This window comes from Manacus candei, unplaced genomic scaffold (genome assembly GCF_025592945.1).
Source record: "Manacus candei isolate 608988 ecotype Guabito, Panama unplaced genomic scaffold, ASM2559294v1 h1tg000037l, whole genome shotgun sequence".
In the NCBI taxonomy this organism is placed as follows: domain Eukaryota; kingdom Metazoa; phylum Chordata; class Aves; order Passeriformes; family Pipridae; genus Manacus; species Manacus candei.
In genome coordinates, this window is record NW_026138085.1 from 9,871,471 (window position 1) to 9,894,385 (window position 22,915).

General features: G+C 46.5%; 1 protein-coding gene across 10 annotated transcripts in view; it reads right to left on the reverse strand.

Moving 5' to 3' along the window:
• Positions 1-22,915, reverse strand: part of NSD1 (nuclear receptor binding SET domain protein 1) — a 61,519-nt gene that overhangs the window by 11,178 nt on the left and 27,426 nt on the right. For all 10 annotated transcript variants that reach the window (XM_051794362.1, XM_051794360.1, XM_051794359.1 and 7 more), the window contains 17 exons: positions 21,104-21,225; positions 20,665-20,959; positions 19,219-19,328; positions 18,119-18,188; positions 17,250-17,368; positions 12,292-12,435; positions 11,772-11,895; positions 10,763-10,963; positions 9,200-9,379; positions 8,711-8,867; positions 8,212-8,417; positions 7,521-7,633; positions 4,729-4,998; positions 4,472-4,588; positions 3,121-3,262; positions 2,581-2,687; positions 109-313 (listed from right to left, as the gene is read on the reverse strand). In XM_051794362.1, the coding sequence (XP_051650322.1) occupies positions 109-313; positions 2,581-2,687; positions 3,121-3,262; positions 4,472-4,588; positions 4,729-4,998; positions 7,521-7,633; positions 8,212-8,417; positions 8,711-8,867; positions 9,200-9,379; positions 10,763-10,963; positions 11,772-11,895; positions 12,292-12,435; positions 17,250-17,368; positions 18,119-18,188; positions 19,219-19,328; positions 20,665-20,959; positions 21,104-21,225 (2,682 nt within the window). The remainder of the gene's footprint in view (positions 1-108; positions 314-2,580; positions 2,688-3,120; positions 3,263-4,471; positions 4,589-4,728; positions 4,999-7,520; positions 7,634-8,211; positions 8,418-8,710; positions 8,868-9,199; positions 9,380-10,762; positions 10,964-11,771; positions 11,896-12,291; positions 12,436-17,249; positions 17,369-18,118; positions 18,189-19,218; positions 19,329-20,664; positions 20,960-21,103; positions 21,226-22,915) is intronic.

A 22,915-nucleotide genomic window follows, 5' to 3' on the forward strand; every position in this document is an offset into this window, starting at 1 on the left:
TCCAAATTTTAAGATGCTGTGACTCAAGTGCAAGATGGCGAGCAGCACCTGGGCCACCTCGAGCCAACAGTGTGACCCAAGCAGAGCCCAGCCATGCAGAGCACTGACCTGCAGGTCTCTTGGTCAGGTTGAGGCAGTCTGCATGGTACACCTTGGGGCAGCCTGACTTCTTACAAGAAACCAGCTGCCCTCCGTCCCCACAGCTGAAACACTCGTCCTCTCGCTCCTTCATCACCTCCGCCTGCGACCTGCGCTTCATCTGCGGCCGCCTCTTCAGCTTCTTGGACTTCTCCTCGGTGAGGCTGGGCTGGCTCTGTGGGCAAGACAACCCTGGTTACTGCAGCACTCTGCCCCTTCCACCTGCTCCCTTCCTGCTGCAGGAGAAAACTGCAAACCCTGTCAAGAGAAACCCCACTGCCAGCCATACGTGAAACCTGTGCAGAACCTCTAGCGCTGCTCTCAAGACAGGCAACTAAGTGACTTAAGTGCTCTTCTCTGGCCTAAGGCTTCCTCCAACACTGCTCCCCCACTCCCCCTTCAAGCCTGGTCCTCAGACCACTCCTAACCTCCTCTCCAGGCCAAGCGTCCCCTTGTGCCAAACACTCAGCTCCACAAAGATGGATGCTGTCTTGTCCCCAGTCCTGACTTTATCAAAGCACTATCAGTTTAGTTTATCTAAGCAGACATGAGCTAAATTTTGTGCCGTTTTCTACATCTTTTTGTGTTCAAATATGCGTTCTGCATGCAGGACATCTCTGTGTGCTGAAACAATGACTACAAGGTGACTTCTGCATCTTTTCTTCTGCATAAATATTGGGCACTGTTTGCATCACCAGAACCACCAAAAGATTTAAAAGCCTTGGTCTCTAGACCTACAACTTCAGAACTCTGCAGAGATGGCTATCTAGCTTTCCTGCCACCAAGGATTTACATCTCTAAATTGTTTCCTTCCTCCTCACCTGTGGATCCTTCTGTTTTTATACCACCATTCTCCCTGACAATGGGGACAAGCCAGGTCTTTCTTATCACTAAAAATGCAGGCACTGAAATGCCTCCACCTAACCTATTCCCACCTATTCTCAGGGTCTAGTTCCTTGGCCATCTAATTACAAAGAGAACAAGAAAATCCCTTCACAGCTAATTTGAATGTCTAAGAGAGGTCTAACAGCTGGACTAAGCAATTCCACTTGCTCCCTGTAGTACAATAGACTCCTAAGCATTCTTCCACACTCGAAGTTAGAAAGGGCACTTTCAAGAGTGAACTTGAGTATAATCAGTTTTGTCTTGCTATGTCTTCAGGAAGCTTAAAAATGCATCTGTTGTGGCAGGAATTAAAAAAAACCACCACCAACAAAAAACCCCAAAGTACTGTTTTCTCGGTATTGTTTCTTAGCCCATCTCATCAAGATGGAATGAGTCGCCTCAGACACCACAAAGGAACATTAATGCCAACTAAAGGGCACCTTCCTCTGATTTCCATCATGCAACCTGCAATTTCAAGGCAAAAATGACAGTCAAACCATGTATAACACAGAAGCAGCACAAAATCAATTGAACTTTAAATCGCGACCTGAAAAAGAACTAAATACATCAGATGTGTATTTCACCTCATCTGTCAACTTCTGAAGATATCCATTTTTTATTTTTATAAGTTAATTTTTCTGCAGAACTAATCTCCCTGGAGAATTCACAAAACCTTCCCTAGATATTGATGGGGCTGAACAACTGTGCTGCTGAGTTTTAACCCTTAACTGTCGGCATGCCAGAATGCACATGCCAGAGCAGAGGGATTACAGACTGATTTGGTCTTGCACTTGAAACAAACCAGCAGCTGAGACATAGATTTAGCTGGTGACAGCTGGGAACTCGGCCAACTGCTCCTGTTATTTCCTTTTCCCAGTGAGAACCAGCTCACACAAGGAGGTAATTGAAATCAATTCCTGTTACTGCAACATTACAAAGTTGCAAATCAAAGCTCTCAAAAAGTCAGTGAGTTCTAAAAACTGGTGATTTTTCTATTACAGATATGGTAAATTTCTTATTTCTGTCTGATGTGTAAACTTTGGTCACTAAATTAAAAGCAGGATAAAACCAGGAACTTTATTGCAACAAAGACAGTGAGGTAGGAGCCCTCTGGCTCTAAAGCAACTCCAGCCTGAAGGAATGTGCATTTGCTGGCCTTTCATACACGCTCACAATTTACTCAGCCCTTTACTTTGGGAAATGAACTGAGTTGTATTTTCTTGGTTATCTGATGAAGTCTATCCCATGCCTATCCTTTGCTCCTCTAGTGCAATGGAAACTGCCATGATAAGAAGCAGAAAATTCTGAAAAAATCTTCCAGTTACTTTTTTGGTGTAAAATAAAATTTCCCGTCGTTATTTATAGCAACTTTGATAACTGAAGTATAAGATCTGCTATCTCAAAATGAAAGCTTGAATATTTAACTCATTTCAAGCAGTGTTCTCATAGCCACACTGAAACAGGATTAACTCTGGGACCTGAAATCTCTGCAACGAACATACAGGTCTATGCAAAGAGGTGATGCGGGAGAACAAAAGCTTAAAGGATGCACCATACCTTTGGCCTTACTCCTAGGAAGCCACTGCAATTTGGGGCACCACATTTACAAACGGTCTTTCCATTTCCCAGACATTCCAGATTGTAGTTGAAAGTCAGCTCAGTCCCTGGCACAAAAGCAGATCAAAACCAAGCAAGTTGTAATGAACTACATTTTAATGCTGAAGTAAAAGCACTTAATGTAATATAAATGTCACAGAAGGCTGCCACCACTACACAAGGACACCAAACTCTTAATCTTCCCAGAGATCTTAGTGGATAGAAAATTCAGTGAAACTCCACGCTTGTAGCACATATTACAGCTAAAAAGGATCCACCCTGTAGCAGGGCCATGTCTTGTCCCTGTAAATCAGAACCACAAACCTCCATTGATACCATGGCTCTTTGTGTTTCGTTACGTCAGTGCTGGTGTTAAGTCTCATGAATGCCTACATGAAACCAAAAATTAAATCTCTTCCCAGGGAGCTACAAACCCTCCCTTTTTCATTACAGAACCCCCCCAGGGTTAACTGCAGGCACTGGCAGAGTGCAGCTCCTTACCAGCTTTGATATTTACAAGTGCGAAGAGCCCGACTCGTGTGTCGCCGTTCACACACCATTTCTGAGTCTCACAGTTGGGCTGGCAGCAATGGTTCATGAACCGAGCGTAGTTGCCCTTTGGCCCAGCATCAATGATTCGATCCTAGAATTGAAAAAAAGCCCAGAAAACCACATTGTAATCAACTGTCATTTCCTGCACTGACATCTCTGGTCAGCGCTGGCGGATCATATGGAACTACAGTCTCCTGCACATCATCTTCCTCTTAAAAGACACACAGGCTCCAGACCAGCCAAGACAGTGTTACTGCTGCTTTCTGGGAAGCAAGCTCTCCCTGCAGTGTCAGTACTGGATAAATACCACCCCAACATTTCCAAGGCAGTGCCTGTGGTTCCAGGCCCCAACTTCTGCTTAAAAGCAAAATACCAGTTCCTATTTCTTGCACGTCAGTGTATAGAAGGAAAACAGGAACAGTATGTAAAATGAGGTACACTTGTGTACAGCACACTGCCATGTGCTAGACTGTGCTGGACAGGGAAGCTGCAACTGAGATTTGCTTTTGTAATAATGAGAGACATTAACACTTGGGTTTGCCCCTGCTCCCACCCATCAGCCAGACAAGGAGAACAAGATATGGTGAGTGTGAACTTCCAGCAAGACGAGGGGAGAGACAGAAAATAATCACACTGTTATCCTGTCCCACACTTGACAGCTCTTTTCCATGCTTGCTTTCATGGTTTCCTTCTCATCTTTCCAAGGCTGAGTGACAAAGCGTGGGAAGCAGCTGACAAAATAACTTACCTCTGAAAGCCAGGAGTGCATACCAACAACCTGGTTGTTGTCCAGGACCCGCTGAGGCATCTATGGGTATAACTAACTCCATTGGCTCTACTTAGCACAGCAAGACCTGGGATCTGAACTTAAATGAAGGTCTCACTGCGCCTGAAACTTGTACATGTGAGGGCCAATGCCTTCTCTGGCACACATCAGTCCAGTTCTGGGTTCTCCAGGGTTCAGCTGCTGGGAAGGATCCCAAGGTTACCAAATTCTCCTTGTTATGCTGAAGCAGGATCTATGATCCTCAGACAACTGTCCTCAGAAAACTGCCTCACCTCTTCTGAACAAACTCCAAAGTTGTCAGTTCAGACTTTCCTCCTAATCCTAATATCCAACCTGAGGCTTCTCTACTGCATGTTAAGTCCATTCATCTGGTCATCTCTTCAGTGGAAATGCAGACCAGCTCATCATTGACTCTTAGCACCTTTTTACAAGTTGGAGAAGACCACTATCATGCCTTCTTTGCAATCATTTTACTTCTGTCTAGGATCCTGGCAAATGATTCCTTTCACATACCTTATCCAGTGTCAACATGTAGAAATTGGTAATGTCATGCTCCTGAGCATAGCGGATTCGGGCTCGGCACTCCTCTTCATCAATTAGCTCCCCAACATACTCATTAACAAATTCACCCTGCCAGAGAGAAAACAATAAGCTGATAAGACAAGACAAATTCCCTGCAGGAGGGAGGGACATCCATCTTTGTGCTAAAACTTAGCTCCTGTTTCCTTCCTAAAAATCTCTCTCTGCGCTTTGCAGCCAGTTTGACGTACCTTCCTGATGTCTGTTTTGGCTTGCAAGCCCCAGCCTCGTGCCAGCGTGCGGAAGATCTGTACCTCAGGATACTGGCGCTTGGAGAAGCACTGGTTCTGGCAGCGCTCCCCAGCAGGACACACCATGGGGTGGCACTCGTAGAGCAACATGCGGTTGATGCACTCGGAGTCCAGGCCGCAGGGGTTTTCATCGGTGGGTTTGCAGTTGCAGCGTGGGATCTCAGACAGGTCTGCAGTGAAGATCTGCACCTTCCCCACTGGCCGGTTCACCTTCAATGCACACGAAGGACATGAGCTCTTGGGAACAACGGGTTATCCTGACAGGCACTTCTACACTCAACCCCTGCCTACGAGCTGATGTGCTGCAGTGAGTTAGTTACAGCGAGGGCAGAAGGACATGAGTATAGGCACAGCTGTACTTCTGGGAACACTATTTCAAGAGGCACAGGGTTAAAGGGAAGAGCTCAGGAAGATGTGGGTCCCCCATTAGCATCACCTGGTGCAGTGTGTAATATGTGACCCTGGAAAGTGCCCCCCTCCCATCACCACTGTGACCACATCCAGCGCAAGTGGCCCAGCACTCCCTCTTGGGCGCACACCATACCTGTGATCAACACCAAACCATTTTCTGCATCAAACTGCACCTTCTACAGTCTGAGTGCCAGGTGCTTTTCCTTAGCTTTTCCTTACTGCCCTGGTTTTTTAATGATACCATCAGGCTGGTTTGTGCCCTCAGATGTCACTACGAGAACCTGGCTGGCAGACCTGTGACAGACGGCCTACCACGCAGTTACCTCCCTACCCAACTGTCCTGCAGATGTTAATGGAAGCCAAACCAGACAAGGCTGGGGTTGGAAGGCACAGAGATGAGCTCAGAGATAAGCCAAGGAGCTCTTTAAAAACCGCTCCAGAAGGAAGCAGAGTGCAGCACCAGGTGGAGAAGCGACTGGCGTGTCTGTGGCATGAGCTGGGTCCCTTGGGTTTGGTTAAAGGCAGCGAACGCTGAAAGGCAGGCAACAGAGAGTCAGGACTTTGGAGAGAGACACTGAAGAAAAGCTCCTTACTGTTCTTTCCCCGGGTGAGCCATTGGCTCACTTTCCTCTCCCAGAACACAAAAGGAAGGGATCATTTAGCAAAACTATTCCAGCCCCCCATATAATTTATCTAGTCCCACCCACAGGGCAGAGTTTCCGCGCTGACAACCTGCCTGAGACTGGACCAGTCCTGATCCTCCTCCTTTGTTTAAAAGCAAACCCTGAAGAAATCCCTCATTAATCTCTGCAACACTGTCTCCCCCTTTCCTCCTAGTACTGCCTCCCACCTCCGACCTTCCTTGTCACTCATGTTCCCCTCTGCTGCTTTCCATCTCTTACCCAGACTCATCACGTCATTAAGAGTGGCAAGACTCAAAGATTAGGTCAGTCCAACACTGGCACTGCTTTGGCATTGCCTCTCCACACATGCCCAGCACACCTGCCCTACTCTCCAGAACAAAACCAGCTCCAAAACAGGGTGATGCTTGGACTAGCCACAACTCTGACAGGATGAAGGATCCCAAATGTATTTTGCAGCAGCTTCTTGTGTTGGTGATCCTTGGTATGGATCCCGACGTGCTGATCTTAAAAAACCAGGACAGGAATGGACACAACCAGCTTCAGCCATTCTACTCTGAAGCCTTCTTCAGTTCACCATCTGCTCCTGCAAATTGCTTTGCTTTCACAGAGACAAACAGCTTGCACCCAGATCTCAGAAGAGTTGCCATGACTAATGACCACAACCGTTATTATTTATATAAAAGGGTATTTCAAAGGCTCCAAACTGCTTCCAAAGTTCCTTCATGTTGCGGCCAGAGACAGGCCTAAAAATAGCTATAATGAGAAACTACTTCCTCCACTGAAACTGCCTGGCCCATACTGCTGCCACAGCATTCAGTTGTGCTCTTTACAGTGCACAGTAACTCATGCACAATATACCTGCCTGCCTAGAAATTCTAACTAGACACAAAAAGTGCCAGCAAACAGTTATGTTTCCACAGTTTGCCATATAAAATAGGGAAGGAGCAGACAGAGGCAATGAAAAAAAAAAAACCAGAGTCCCTGAGTCAACGGGTTTCTGGTCAGTCGGGACCCACATCTCATGCACAGGTACATCATGGCCCTAGCTCTCCTGTCAAGTCACCTCCACCCTGTAGCATTTCTATTGCTGTTCCAACTCTAACTCCAAATACAGCCCTTAACATGAACAGTTACCCAAAACTGAGGAAAAGGGTTGGTATTTCAGCATGTACACCCCCTTTAGTATTTCTCTTCAGTCACTGATACAGAAAGAGATAAAAAGGAATAGCAGAGATGATACAAGATACTGTGGGTTACCGCCCTCCATGGAGCTCTGCTGCACTGTACCCAGACCACCTCCTGTCCTGCACCACCTAGTTTGCCCACCTTGCCATCAGCAACATGAAGCATTTGAGCATATTGAGCATTACCAGCATTCTCCCAAGTTCTCAAGATAGACACTTCCTTCAGACCACACAACTGACAAGGACAACACAGACATGTCCAGATCTGTTCCAGGAAATGAGAGCACCTCTGTTATTGGTGCCAAGCTTGCTGCAGCCCTGCACATAGATGAACTGGAATTGGAGAACAACTGAGGATGCCAAGAGGACCAAAGTCACCTTTAAACACAGCCAGACACCCAAACAGTAGAAATGTTTCTGTATACCTGTAAATCACCTGCACCGACAGCTCAAGGCTTCTCTTCTGCACCTGCCCCCCACCACCTCCCCTCACCTTGATATGTTTGTAGGGAGGAGGTTTCTTGTCGTTCTTTTTGTCTTCCTGAAGCTGTCTCAGTTCTTTCTGTGCCTTCAACTCTTCAAATCTCACAGCAGCTTCTTGAAGAGCTAAGTGAAAGAACAGGCTGTGTTATGAGGAACTCCCTCTGCTCACACAGAGCTGGGCAGCCATTGCCCACCCAGTGCTCACAGTTCCACAAGCAAACCAGCCTGGCTCTGCACTCCAGAGGCAAAGGCTCACTGGAACGGGGTGAAGAAAAGGCCAAAGCAGCAGGGCAGTGCAGGAATTACAGTCAGAGACCTACCCATGGGTAGCCAACTGGTGGCTATCTTTGCCTGCCCTCTTGGGCAGAGGCACCAGCAGCTGCATCACAACTCTCAAGTGCATTTTTGTATAGAGATAATGATTGTATTAGACAAAGGGAAGCTGATAAAGCAGCAGCTCACTTGGATTTCGAGAGATTACGTCAGAGAAGCATTCAAGATCTGCACACCCTTTTGCCTCTCTGGGAGTCAAACAAATATTCTGAGTGTCCTGGATGATACACAAGCAGCAGCTCATTCTACAAATTTCATTTCACTTTAGTTACAAGAAGACATCTTCCTCTGTTAGAGGAATGCCACTTCTCCAAATGGGAATGAAGAGGAAAACACCATGCACACTTCCCTGGATAAAGAAAAGTTACCTTTCTTGTATATGCCATCCACGCCCTTCCCCATCTTGTCTTTGCTGCTGACATCACCTTCCATGTAAGGGAACACACGAGCCTGGTGTGTCCACAGGTAATCCTTGGAGCCGAAGAACAGCACAGGGAACTCACCGATGTCATGCTTCATTTTCTGGATATTGACAGGAATTGTCCTAGGATGGCAAATCTCAGCTGGCCACCACCTGCAACACAGGGAAGAGCAGATGAAACCCCTGGCTTCCCCACTTCCAGCCACCTCAGAAGTATGCTACTGCATGGGGACATGGGAAAGTCTGTGTGAGGGCTATCAGCAAGGCTGGTGGGGAGACAGGAAGCTACTGGAGGAGGAAAGCTTACATTTTACCAGCTATGTGCATGCAAAAAAAGTCAGAGGCTGCTGCACTGAACCCTCTAGAGAGGAGCAGCTTCTCAGCTCCATCACCATGAGCACTCCATGAAGAAGGGATGGGGAGAAGTCTGTTCTACCTTCACCTACCTGTAGCGCCCAACTTTCACCCAGACTACTTCTTTGTAGTGTGGCTTTTTGCCTGCCTTGCAATCATTACAATACCAGCTTCCCTCTGGCATCTCAATGTTTAGACACTCACGATGAAATGCAGCCGGGCACGACTCGCAGCATAAAAGGCTGCCCCCTGCAAAGAGAAGGAGGAGGAATTTATCAGTCACTGTACAGAAGCCCTGGATTCAACACTTCCAGAGAGATACAGCTGGGAAAAAGGAACGATGCTCTCCTGCAAGCTCTTCTAAAAAGTTGGGCCCTACTCACGCTACAAAAAGAACCCTTCTAAGGATCTAGAAAAGGTCCTAGCCTGAAGTTAGGCTTAAATACGGATGGATAGGAAGGCAGTCTGTTTCTCTGTAGTTCTCACTGGCACACTCTGGGTGGGAAAAGCTTCTGCCCCCTCTAATGAATCCCTGTCAGGGCATTCCTTGGTGACAGGGGACCCTGCGCAGACCGTCTCACCTTCCGAGCAGACAAAGCACCAGCTGACGTTGACGTGCTCGTGGTTGCGGCAGCCCCTCCGTGCGGTGAAGTGGTTGGGGCAGATGATGCTGTTGGAGGCGAGGACCACGGAGCCAGCAGCGAGGCAGAAATCGTTGGAGTGATACGCGACCGGACACCGCACACAGCGCATCAGGCGACCTAGCACCAGAACACACCAGAACACAGTGAACCTCTAAAGGAGGATGACTCTTTCCTTCTAAAACTAGACTCTCTTCATATCTAAGCTCAGAATGAGCTTTGGAAAAGGAAGGTGACCTTTAATTTTCATAGACCATCACTGACATATTCATTAGATTCCTATTAAATTATTTAATATAACATATTGTATATAAATCTTTAATACATATTTGTATATAACACAGATAAAATAGTATTATTTACAAGTGAAAAACCTCCTGCATGCTGTGCAGAAACAGTTCAAGAGTTCACAGACTGGGACTGCTTCCTATCATACACATATAATTACTAAATCAGCTCAGACAGTAATTACAGAGGGGGTGTTCCAAGTGCTTAGCTGCACATAGTGAAATCAATCCACGTAGCTTCTGAAAACATCAGCACTTGCCTTTTTACTTTATCAGATTTTACCCTGAAATTCCAGAACTTCCAGGCAATGCACTTGCCTACACACCTAATTTATGCAAGGTTTTTGAGAGCCTGTTTTCGGTTCCTCACAGCAGACTACAAACAGGAAGAAGAGGTGGGAGAAAAGGGGTAAATGTGACCACCAAGAAGCTGCAGCCAGTCAACAAATGTTCAGTGGGGACGTGGCTGGCTGTGGGCTGCAGGCTTTAGGCCTTGGTGTTGTTTTCTACAGCAAGATACGTGGGGGGAAAAAAGGCAACTTTAACACAGACCCTGAGGACAAAAATAGTTGGTCTTATTGACACTTGCCTTAAGATACCAAGGATTTAAAGAAAGGCAGCTTTAGAAGCAAACATACACGGCAATCACATAAAAGTTTTAAGTTTAATCCTGTGAGATAAAGGTCAAGGTATTGCTGCAAACAGCTCCAACAAATGTTTGCCTGGGAAGCTTAGCCCAAGGGTGTTACTACTACAAGACAAGAGTTTACATTAAAATAAAAGGAGAACTAGAACAAAATCATAGTTTGCCTTCCACTGCATTGACAGCCAGTGCTTCTAAGAAAGGCACTATCTGCAGCACTGGCACAGGGAGAAGCAGGTTGGAGAAGCAGGTTGGAGAAGCATGAGTGTGTCTGTACAGCTCCAAGGATTTGCTGAGAAAACCAGCAAGGCACGTGGTGTGGCTGGGCATGCAGGAATCTGAGCCTCTGGAAAGCCTGAGAACATTCCAGCTGCCATGTATGACCACGAGCAGTGCCGCTGAGCAGCTGCCTCACATCACCCCTTCTACTCCTCTGGGAGAAGCTATTCCTCAGCAAACAACATGTGGCAAGGACAGAAAGGCAACATAAAGACCAGGTAGCTGCACAGTGGATGTGAAACAAAGAAAAAGCACATAACTGCACCACCTAGACCACCCCGAAAGACTCAGTACCTTTAGACGCAGAGATGTTTGCTGGGTTAGCGGCATGGCAGGTCATGCAGATGTGCAGGGAGCAGCGGAAGCCCTTGTTCTGCATGACTGTGGGTGGATATTTCTGTATGCAGGCTTCGTGGTAATACTTCCCACAGAGGGGCAGCAGGCACCGCTTCACATCCTCCCCACAGCTCTTGCACACAAAGCAGGTGTGGACCCCTGGAGAAAGAGAACACACCGGTCGCACAGGAAGGCTAAATGAGGACCTGATGCGTCCACCAGGCTGTGTGATAGCACAGCACAACTTCCCAGCCTGGCTGCACCCATCCCAGAGCACAGCTCTCTGCACTAGGCTAGTTTTGCCTGCAGTTGCAACAAAACTCCAGATTGAAAAAAATATTATTATAGCTGGGACTTCAGGCCAGGGAAAAAAGAAGAAAATCATAAAATTAGCAACCCTACTCTAACATTTTCAGCCCGCATCAGACTCACCCTCCCCACCAGCCGTCTCTCCCTAGTCTCAGATAAGAATTTCCCTCTCTCTTTCCCACCAGATACTGGACATTCACTTCTTTGCACCCTACATGTCTGAATCAACAGTAAGACCAGTTAATATTTGAAGCCATTGTTAGTGACTTCAAAAAGAGAGTAGGTTTAGATTAGATATTTGGAACAAATTCTTGGTTGTAAGGGTGGTGGGGCACTCACCGGAGAATGGGTTGCCCAGAGAAGCTGTGGCTGCCCCATCCCTGGAAGTGTTCAAGGTTAGGTTGGACAGGCCTTGGAGCAACCTGGTCTAGTGGAAGGTGTGTCTGCTCATGGCACAGAGCGGAACTGGATGATCTTTAAGGTCCCTTCCAACCCAAACCATTCTATGATTTTAATTAGAAAGTCATTATCAGACAGCAAACCAATAATCTGAGGACTGAGAGCTAGTTAACAGCCCTGCTGTTGGAACAGCCCTCCAGCTGGCAGGTAAGCTGGCAGGAAGCACCCTGAAACTGCACACACACAGAAGCTGCCATACCTGTGGAACACTCATTGCAGATGAATTTGCCCTTTGGCATCTCGGAGAGCCCAAGGCACTGCAGGTGGAAAGCACCACAGCACTGTGCCTCACACAGCAACAACTCCCCTGGCTTCTCGCAGATCTGTGGGGAAAGAAACACAGCTCTGAGCAACCTCCTTCCCAGACAACAACCATCCACGTGCTGGCCAGAGCTGTGGACTCCTGTGGAAAAATGCTACATTTTCTTTGTGTCAGTAAAGTCAGGTGATTTGTGCATCCCCACTGCCATTTGCCTTCCAGTCCCTGATACCACCCATCAGTTAAAATGAATCCTGCACTGGTCACGTCTCATTAACACCTGTGAAGCTTAGTAGGAGGAAAGGCTATTGCAGAGGAAAGGCTCAAAACAGCACAAAAACTTGATTAATTCTACAATAAGCACCTTGAGGCTCCCTGGGCTTACCTGGAGCACCAGCGTGTCTCAGAACTTACACAAAAACCCTTTACAGTGGCAAAGTGATTTCTTCAAGAACACTACCTGACACACGTTCTCCTTGAGAGCTGCTCCTCCTCCACGTTCCCCCTGTATCTTTTTGGACGAAGGCACTCCATGGTCATTCTCTGACCCCTCTTCATTACCCTCTTTTGGGCTTGCAGCTGTCCCATGAATCGACGTCTCCCCCTTTAACCAGAAAACCAGAGTCAGGGCTGTCAGTAGCTGACCTGGAAACTACAAATTCAGCCATAGGCACGTAATAGGTTTGGCAATTGGTCTCTGTGTGTTACCCACCCTGGAGAGAACATGCCCTATACAGTTCCACCAAAAGACTTATAAAAAAGGAAAGGGATCTGAGTTTATTAGGTGATTAAAAAATACACACTCAATTATCTTCCTGTGCATAACCCCTCTCTTAGCAAGCAGTCATTCATGCCCTGAATGGAAACAAATCAGGTAGGCTGAAATAGTGAGAAGCATTCCAATTTCTACTTGTACTGGAAACACAAATGAAAAACCTCAATCTTCATAGCAGCTGTCACTCACTAAATGAACTATACTTTTCCCCACACTCATCTCAGCATGTCCTAACCCATGTAAAATACAGGCATGAAGCTATTCAAAGCCTGGTGTGAACTCAATGATCCTTGTGGGTCCCTTCCAACTCAACACATTCTGTGAATCCAAAAGTGAGCAGCACAGCAGGGCACCTACACCCCACCCTGCCTGGGGTGCAGAGTCTCCCACAAGCATCTGTCCTGCGCAAGTGCCACAGCACTGCTGGTAACATCTACTGGTGGAAGAGCATCCTGTGGGACAGTGGATTTCAAATTATAAAGGCCCAATTGCACCCTTATGGGCCAAGTCAGGGATCCTGCCACAAGGCTTCCCAAGGTATCTGACATGCCCATGGGACCTGCCCAAGCACTTTAGAGTTAGAGGGAAGGAGAGCAGCAGGTATCCTAGCGACACTTGTTTCTACCACAAGATACTGTTGTCCTGGAGCTACACATGGCAGCATTGGCACAGATTTTGTCAGGACAGGCAACTAAGACTTAGGAAACACCATCCTGCCAACTTTGAGCCCTCTCGGGTATAGTCTAGGGAAAAACACTTCACTGGTCTCACCAGCCCCAGCTGCCACTCCAGAGTGGGTACAACTTAAGAGCCATTAATTCTCCACCAAAGTGATGCCTTCAGCTAAGTGCTTTGAGCAAAAACATTTTAAGGACTCTGCCATTTTTTAACATCCTGGCTCACTGCAATTAGCTGAGTGAGACCAGTGCATAGATGTCAGTTCCTTCTTGGGTCACTAAGCCGTACCCCGTGTACACACAGACACAAACTGTACACTTGAGAGACCTTGTAAGGAATTCAAGCTGCTGGCAGAGGCAGCAGACATCACTCCCACACCTCCAGGCCTGCTTGGTGCAGAGTGTCCAGCAAACGATCACAAGAGGGAGCTTTGCACCACTTTCTGTATAGGAAAGTCTGAGTTGTGGTGCTACTAAAACTTGTAAGCTGAACTGAATGCCTTTTGAAAACATTTAAGTCAGGGCAAAGCAAGGACATAAAGATCTTCTAAAGTTTAAAGCTGGAAAAACCTGGAGGTGGTATTTTGTTCTAACGATGCTTCCTTTGCCTGGTATTGTTGTCTTTCTTCCCCATTCCCTGAATGGAGCAGTATGATTTTATTTGGGGACATTTTAAAGCCATGTGAGTTCTGTGAAGCAATGAGGGTATATTAATGCACACAGTACAAAGATGAATGGTATAAATTGCCTTTATTGAGCACAAAAAAAAAAAGCAGCAAAGTCCCAGCTATAAACTACTGCCAGTCCAACACACCTTACAGAGTACAGCCTCGCTGACTATCAGCACAGTCTTGTGGGAAGGCTGGTAGCGATGCAGCCTGTGGGAAAACTGATAAGGAGCACATAAGCTGCTGCCACCCTACCACACAGCCCTGGCAAAGGGAGAGGAAAGGTCTCTACAGCATTGGCAAAAAGACCATCTAAGAACTTAACAGCCATCTTTGCCTCTATATGCATCTTCTCCAGGTTAAGTGCTACAATACTTCTCCTCCTGCAGTTGTATTTCTGCTAGGAATTATGTAGTCTGCTGCAGGGCAGCTCTCTGGCCCAAACACTTGCTTTGGCTCCTGGAATGCTTCAGGAGCAGCACTGGTGACCAGTGCTCCAAGGACAGCTTACAGCACAGGTCCTCCTATTCTCAGCACCTCAGAAGAGGTGCTTCCTCTTCTGCTCAGCCCAGCAGTGATCTCAGGCTTTCATAGGTCACAGAATCTCATAATATACTGAGTTGAAAGGGACCCACAAGGATCATCAAGTCCAACTCTTAGCCCTGCACAGGACCATCCCCAAGAGTCACACCCTGGGTCACTGTAATGGAGAACAAGTGCAGGGTTAATCAGCTACTGGTATGGGCAAACAATGTCAGCTTGTAGCTTCTGCTTGTGCTGGGGCCCTAGAGTTACAGACACAGTGAGCTCAGCCCCTCTCATGGTCACTGAGGTCCCTGTCAGGAGGGGCAGGGTGCTGGTAAACAAGAACCACATATCATGCAGTCAGTGGCATCAGCTTCCTACTGTAGCTAAGGCTTCAAGGTAGTGTTTTGGAAGCAGGGGGACATACTCAGATTGGCTACAGGCAGAGGTACGTGGGATTTAGAACTGGTTTGTCTTTCTATCCTTCTGGTAGCTTTCTCCCCTGGCTAAAGGACCATGGACTTCCATGGCTGCAGGACTCCTTGGTTTGAACCCTGATGAACATGTTTCATGTGTTAATGAAATGGGACACTAAAATGGATCGAGGAGTCCTAGAACATTAATCAGCAGCTCCCTCTCTGGATTTGAAAGCATTTGCTAGTAGCAATGTTACTTAACAACTAGGCTCACACTGCCCAGGGTGGCACAGCATGTTCTAGCCCTGCTCTGTCAGCCTAAACACATCCAATTCAGTTCTGAAAACAGCTGGTCAATCCACACATTCCACATGCCATGATCTCAGCCTTATTCTAACACTGCTCCCAGAACTGCATAGGGAAGGGAACATCAGAGCTAGGTAGGATGGGCAAAGCCTATCCTTTGTGAACAGAGAGAAGGGGATCTCCACTCACAGCCATCACTCAGAAGACCTGTCACTGTTCCCCCTCCTTCCTCTGCCCAGCATGAGCACTGCAACACTACAAATCTACATACCTCCTGTAGAAAGAAGGGCTCATCTCTGGTTTTCTTCCAGAGCTATCCCTGCTCCTGTGTCTGGCACATCCCCAAAAGCATGGCCTGTTCTTTGGCACAGCCTGACCTTGGCTTAGAACCTTGACAACCATTTCAGCAGCATTTTCCATCCCCTTTTCTCAGTCTCTTACTGCCCTGATGTTGTAAATGTGCACTCCTGGCTCCACGGACAGGTAAGGACAGAGAAACCTGCTTAGCTCAGCCTCGACTGACAAGCTTTCCTCTGCCCTCTTTTCCTTGGCAGGCAGCTGGGTTCCAGGCTTCACTGCTGTATGATCAGATCATCTATTTCTTCTAGCACCATTGAGCTCAAAGTGGAGTTCTTTGCCTGGTGTGTGCAAAGTCACCGAGGGACCAGCACGGTCCCAATTCCACCTGGAAGCACAACTGCATGTCCACAGCACCCCAGTACTCACCAGAACCCATGTACTCATCTAAGCCAAGGGATGAACACACTCACCACAGCAGCTCAAGAGACACAATCACACAGAAACAGATGCTGGCAAAGGTGCCAAGCACTGACATTTCTGTTTGGCATGGTTCACACCGTAATTAACTTCAAGTACTCAACACAGTTGTCTAAGGCTGGAGGCAGTTAAAACTGGGCTTCCTCTGCAGTGAGTGGTGGGTGCAGGATTCTGACCCATGGCCTAGATCTTTGCTGCTCTGAACAGCCCCTCTTTTCACAGAGAATTTGCTGCCTCAGAGCCAGGCCAGTCTCTTAGTGGGGACTTAACTACAGACAGTGTTAACTGTTCTCCCCAGCATTGGCAAAGATATTTGTACAGGCTGCTTTGAAACACGATGTCAGATGAGCACACTTCAGAAAGAGCACTAACATCAGCACAGGAAGGCTTCAATGGTCCAAGGGTATAACCCTAAATTATTGACCTCATCAGAAATGCCCTTTCCAGAAAGCAGTACAGTGGCTGGAACTGTTAAAAGTGGTGTGAGGTTTGTGCTCTCCTGGATACTGTGTAACAACAACAAATATAACAATATATATCTATAACTGGCTCCTAAAATACATACTGACTATCCTGCCTGCTGCTGAACCTGGGCCACTGGAAGTGGGAGGCGATAGCGAGAGGCCCAGAGGTGTCCTGCCTGTCCCAGGAAGTCTTGCTTTCCCTACATTTGGTGATACCTGGCTCATTCCTAAAAGGCAAAATGTGTTTGTCAGAGAGATTTGTACGTTGACCCTGCTGGGATGCAGTAGGAGGTTGCCCCAATTATCCCTTTCTGCTGGATGGCAGAACACAATCAGAGGCTCTTGTGAGCAGTCAACAGTTCCCCCCCAGCCCTCTCAAGGAGGTTCTTGGCTCACCCTGGTGTGCAGGTGCAAGCACACCAGGAGCTGAAAACCAGTCTAGTGCTTGTGCTTCATACTGGTGCAAGGGCAAGATTCCCACCATCACCACCAGAGAAGACCTTTCACAGCAGTTTGATTTTCTGAGGTGCAAAGCAAGATGCCAGGCAAAACCTGGTTCCATCCACTCAGAACGACACCCCCCCGGAGAATTAGCTGAGTAGCAGTTTAAAAACAGAGCCCAAGTTAAGCACTGATCACAAAATAGCTACTAAATCAAGGTGGTATTTTCAGCCATAAAACTGCATCAGTGGGACAAACTTCCAGTTTGGCCAGACAGCCAAGGATGCCCTGGTCTAGGCTCTGCCAAATGCCCTGGGAAGTATAGACAGGACATAGGGACAACAGCATGTAAGAAGACCTTATAAGTACCTCAGAGTGTGGGGTCTCCCCCAGCCCCTCCTCATTTTTCTCCTTCTTGGAATGGACTGCAGCAGTGGTATGGCGCTGTCTCTTCCGTTTCCGCTGTTTCTCCAAGAGCTTTTCAGAAGCTAGGATGAACCAGAAAGACCATTCAAAGAAAATGCAGAAATAATTTCCTTGCTACAGGTGACACCAGCAAGTTCTACCCCCTTTCTGAGAGCTCCAGGCTGGGTTCTATGTTCTTTGAAGGACTAAGGACTGGGGCAACACCAGCCTCTAGGTACTCTGTCTTCTGCCCTGCAGCTTTCAGAGGAAACCTAGTTCTTACTGGTTTAAGATCATTTTGCTGGGCTGCAGAACGGCATCACTGTGCTGAGACAGCCCACCTAGCACAAAATAAGAAATGGTACCAACACAAAGCTTACGCTGCTAATCAAATGTTCATTACTACCTCCTCCTGCACTGCAATAGAAACCTTCTCATGCTGATACTGATGGGATTCAAAGGCAGGAGGGAAAGGAGTAGCTGTCCACAGGACAGGGAGTCACTGCTGGGCCTGGTCACAGCATGTCATCAGGCAAAAGACAGCATGTTGCTACAGGACCTGTGCTGACAAGCTCCCTTCAAGCACACAGACTATCAGTGAGAAGTGAACAGCTTCTCACAGAAACATGAATACACTTCTCCACTTTCCAGAGGGAAATCAAAAGTATAACTATACTGGAAATAAACAGTCTCAGTACTTCTTATCTGCTAATGACCAAGTCCTTACACACACACACACACACACACACACACACACACACACACACGTAGTGCCACAGGCACCGATCCAAATCTCACCAACAGCCTGTCCCACCATCCCTGCCTTCACTTACCTTCTCCCAGCTCCTGAAAGTGGGCTGGTGAGTAGAGCTCAGAGCTGTCGCTCTCTGAAGGGCCAGTACCCTACAAACACACAGGAGAGTCAAGTCACCAGATGCAGAACAGAGGTGTGCACTCCTCAGCCACACAGCCTTCACGAACGACTGCAACATGAAACTTACAGTTCAGGTCATGAATTCATTCATCAGTCATTAGGGATTTTACAAGAAAACATTTGCTTTATGTGTGTGATAGATCCCACATGTAAAGGTCAGTCTCTGGGCTCAGAGAAATGCTGAGTCAGCTGCTCTGTCTTGTGCTCACCAGCATCATCCACTGTTTTCAGAGCTCTCCCAAAAAGGCTGCAAACCCCTGTAAGGTGCTGGGAAGAGAGACTCTCTAGCTTTACACTTTTACAGTCTAAGACTGGAATATACCAACCTCTGCATTACTGCAATTGTGATAACTGTACTAAAACTGTGCCACTCAAAAAAAGAAAGAAGTGTTATTACTTAACCTTAGAACTGTGGCAACAAGTCTTGTGTGCATACACCACATGAAATAAATACAAGTTGCTTTTTTTCAAATTCTATCACTGAATATTGAGTATTTAGTGAGGAAAGAGCATCATTTTCTTTAAAAATCTAAACCAAGCACTGTATCCTACACATGATTCAACTCAAGCCTCCATCCTGCTACAAGCTTTGTATTTATGCTTGTTCATCAGCTCACTTGGGAAGGAAACACTGCTCAGAGGGAATCTGATGGGAAAGGACAAAGTCTTAGGTTCAAGCTCAAGCCACGCTGCAACATGACAGAAAGCCTCTGCACAAGAACAATTCTGCTCACACATTCCCAGCCAGCAACCAGATGACTCCTTTTCCATAAAAATCAATCAAGAAAGGAGATTTTACAGCCAAAACGACCCTGGTGGGGAGGGGTGGGGAACAGTAGATTTCCTCATCATAACACAGCAAGCAGCACCTTTGGGAAGGGTGGACCTTTGCTCCTGGACCTCAGCCAAGAGAAAACCACATCCCATTGCACTGTGGCTCATTCAAGCTGTCTAGGCTTGTTTTCTATCCAGTTTTCAAAAGAGCTGGAAGGAAAGTACCTTCTTTTGGGGAGTCCACTCCTCCTTCTTTGGCATAAAGGCAGTGTCCAAATCATTGGATTCCAAGAGCTTTTTAGTGGGCTTCCTTTGACGTTTGCCTTCAAAGTTTCCTGCAATGAAATCCTTCACATCAGATAAATGAGGGTTTTCTCCTCTTCAATCAGATTAAGATCATTAAGTAAATATCAGCCAACAGTTCAAAACAAGTTGCTTCAGCCTGTCTTTGGGATCATAAGCTTCTTTGGGATCATAAGAGATGCCAATTACCAGTTTCTGTACAACTTCAACAAAAATGGACCTCAGTCTGACATGACCTTCAGGCTCACCTCAATATGTAATACAAAAATCCACCCACAGAAGAGAGACTGTGAACTCACTGCCAGAAGGTAACACACCCTGGCAGCTCAATTCAGATAGTAATTTCCCAAACCCTTTGATCTGACATAAGCCAGTCCTACCACTAACACAGCCCTGCCTCCACTCCTACGCCCCTCAGGCCAACATTCATGCTACTGTAATAGACAGGCTGAAGATCACAATCCTGGTTAAAACTACTTGAGAAGAGACACCTAAAAAAACCCTAGGTGTAACCTGCACAATTTCATACTGAAATATTTCTGTATGACATTCACAAGACCCCAAGGCAATCCCTCTTCTCTCACACAAGACAGGCTAAGTGACCTCCCAGCAACCCTAACCCCTGTTTGTTTGGTTTAATTTTTTTTGATTGCAGGCCCTTTAGGACAGAACAGTGTTCCTTCCAATTTAGCACAGCCAGAACACCAGGGCTCTAACCCTGGGCATGTGTTCAGATGCACATATTGCAGAGTAGACCCCGAGACTGACAGTGTTGGAAGGGGAAAAGGCCTATTAGACCACACTCGCTGTGTGTACGTTGTGCCTTACTGGAAACCAAGGCCCTGACTTGCTGCTCACACAAGTCTGACAATTTCTACAGATGTTAAAAGCCTGTAAGGAACAAGTTTTTCCAGGGGGAATTTTTTGTGACTGCTCCTTGAGCTTACTATGAGAGTAAAAGGTCACCCCACGTGCAAAGCAGATTAGACTTTGCCTGTCAACCTCAGCACAGCAACGTTCATCCAAAGGGTTTTAACAGCAGCAAGAGACCTTCACGTTAAAGGAATGCCACTGTTTGAAGCACAGATGGCAAGGACTCAGTGAAGGAGTTGTGGATCTATCCATTTGGACAAAGGTGCATTCTGTGCCAGGACCTACAGACGACTATCACACACCACAGAAAGCCAACAGTACCAGCTCACTGGGTAACCCCTGCACCTGCCCTCTCTCCCTTCTCAGCACCAGAAAGTCAGAGAATGAAGCAAAGCAAGAACAAACAGACTGACAGCCACCGACCCAAGCATCATTTTCCACTGAACTTGTGACACTTTCACTTATGAAAGCAGAATCACACAACCTTCCACTCACCTGATTTCAGGAATCCCTCTTCTGCATCTGGAGAAGCAGAAACTTCAGAAGCATCTGAGGCAGACAGCACCACCAGGTCTGGAATATCTGAAGGTCCTTCTGGAACTTGATTATTGTGATCAGTGGAGTGGGATCCTAGTTCTGAGAAGGAACACTCTGCTTCAAGGATGGGAGGGGATTCTTTGGTTGAAGATGGAGTTGAAACCAAAGAACTCGGCCCCCGCTGGGTATCTCTGTCAGGACTGCATTGTGCAGGAAGACCTCCTTCAAATTCAGACCTCACCACAGAATTCACCTGGCGTGGTGAAACATGTTGGTGAAAACATTCATCCTGCATGGCACTGCACACAGCAAGAACACTCAGCCACCAAGAACATAAACACACACAGACCAGAGCCCCAAAGCAATAACCACGAAGAGTATGTTGGCCTTCACCCACCTTTTGCAATTGCTCCTGGTTTTTCTTTGATTTTTTCTTGGGTGCAAACAAGTGATCATATTCTTCTGCATATTCCAGAAGCCGTTTACTTGGCTTTCTAAGGCGCTTCCTCTCTGAATGTGCTAAGAAAAAGGAAAGCAGCTTCAAGACTGTGTTTCTGAGACTATCACAAGGCAAAACTCTCCTCATGATCTGTGGATAATAGTTGTTCCTGCCTTCTCTTCCAGAGGGTCCATGTGGGAAGAGCCAACACGTTTTCTCTTTGAAACAACCTTAAAATTTTTGAGCTTTCTATTTTCCACAATCCTGACAGGGCAGGTAGGGTTTTTAAGGACCCAAGAGACTTCAAGCAGTTCAAGTTAAGAAATCAAAAAACAGACTGAGAGGCTCCTGAAATTTCACCCAACATCTCCCTACAAACTACATCTAACCTTTTTGCAGCACTTCTACCAAAACCAAAGACCATCAGCAACTCAAACGCTTTTGCTGTTTATCCAAAATCCTTTGGTTTCAGTGCAGGAGCACAGGAAAACACTGTTTTCCCTTAATGCAGTTCACTCACTCGTATCACTAGTAACACTTAAGCTTAACTCCTTCCCTTCCTCTCCTCCCTGGCATTTTTTCATATACTACAAATTCCCCATCTGCTACTGCAAGCCCATTTGTTGCTTTATTTATTTCCCAATGAGATCAGGGAGCCAGTGACTGCGAGCTCTTCAGGGCTCACGTCTTTTGTGTTTGCACAACATGGCACCACCACAGAGGAACATGTATTTCCTCAACACCCCAATGCATGGTAAGCTCCTAAAAAAAGAGCCCTGACACTCTACACCATCTCTTCTCAACAAGCTGCAAAAGCAAGATTTATGTTTTCTTCCTTTCCAGAATTGCTCTGACTTTTCTCCTTTTTTTAGCTTTCAAAATCACTAAATAATTCTGCCCAAAGATTTCTCCTATTCATGAAAACATCTGTGGTCTCCTGGAAATTTAGGAACAAACAGTAAATATTCTCTTTGCCTCTTTTAATTTGTAGGAGATGGCATTTTCTTCTTTAAAACGGAAGCATTTAAAGCAAAGCATTCCAGTGCAACGCTTCAGAACAGGGATGTTGGACAAGACTGCTACACTTTATTGTGGCTTTGTGGTTAAACAAGCATGAAAATGTCAAACTTAGCCAAAAGAGAAGAAAGAAACAACTTTCTCAAAAGCAGCTATTTTCAGCCTCTATTAACACTGCACAGGTGTCTGGGTAAAACACACATTTCAGCATTTAATCAGTTACAGGGTGAGTATCCTCAGCACGCAACTATTTAGAGCCCCAAAGCCATGCAGCAGAGCACACAGCACTGTGCCAGAAGGCCTGGCTTAACTGCTTTTTTTGTTCCCAAAGGGAATCCCGTACAAGAATTCCAAATGCAGTCTGATTGGCAGTGGTAAATCACATACCCGATGAAACTATAAAATTGTTTTACGTCAGCAAATTCCACTAATCTTCACTTCTGCCTTATTTGCTTTAAATCACATCGCAAAGTTTGTAGCAAAAATATGCCAAGTGTTGCCATTTAACTACGATGAAAATTTTAAAGTTTGAGCTTAGGGGGAACTGCACAGTTGTGACTGCAATCTGTTGTGATCTCTTACACTGAAACTCAGCCTGCTGCAGACAAGGATGGGTCACATCTTCTCTCAAAGCACTGGCAAGCAGAGGAAACTCCTCTTCTGTAAGCTGCAGTCAATTCAGCTTCCAGCATCAGTCTCTCTATTTTCAACGTACTTGGCCTTGCCTGACATATAGAAATGGTCTTTTCACAG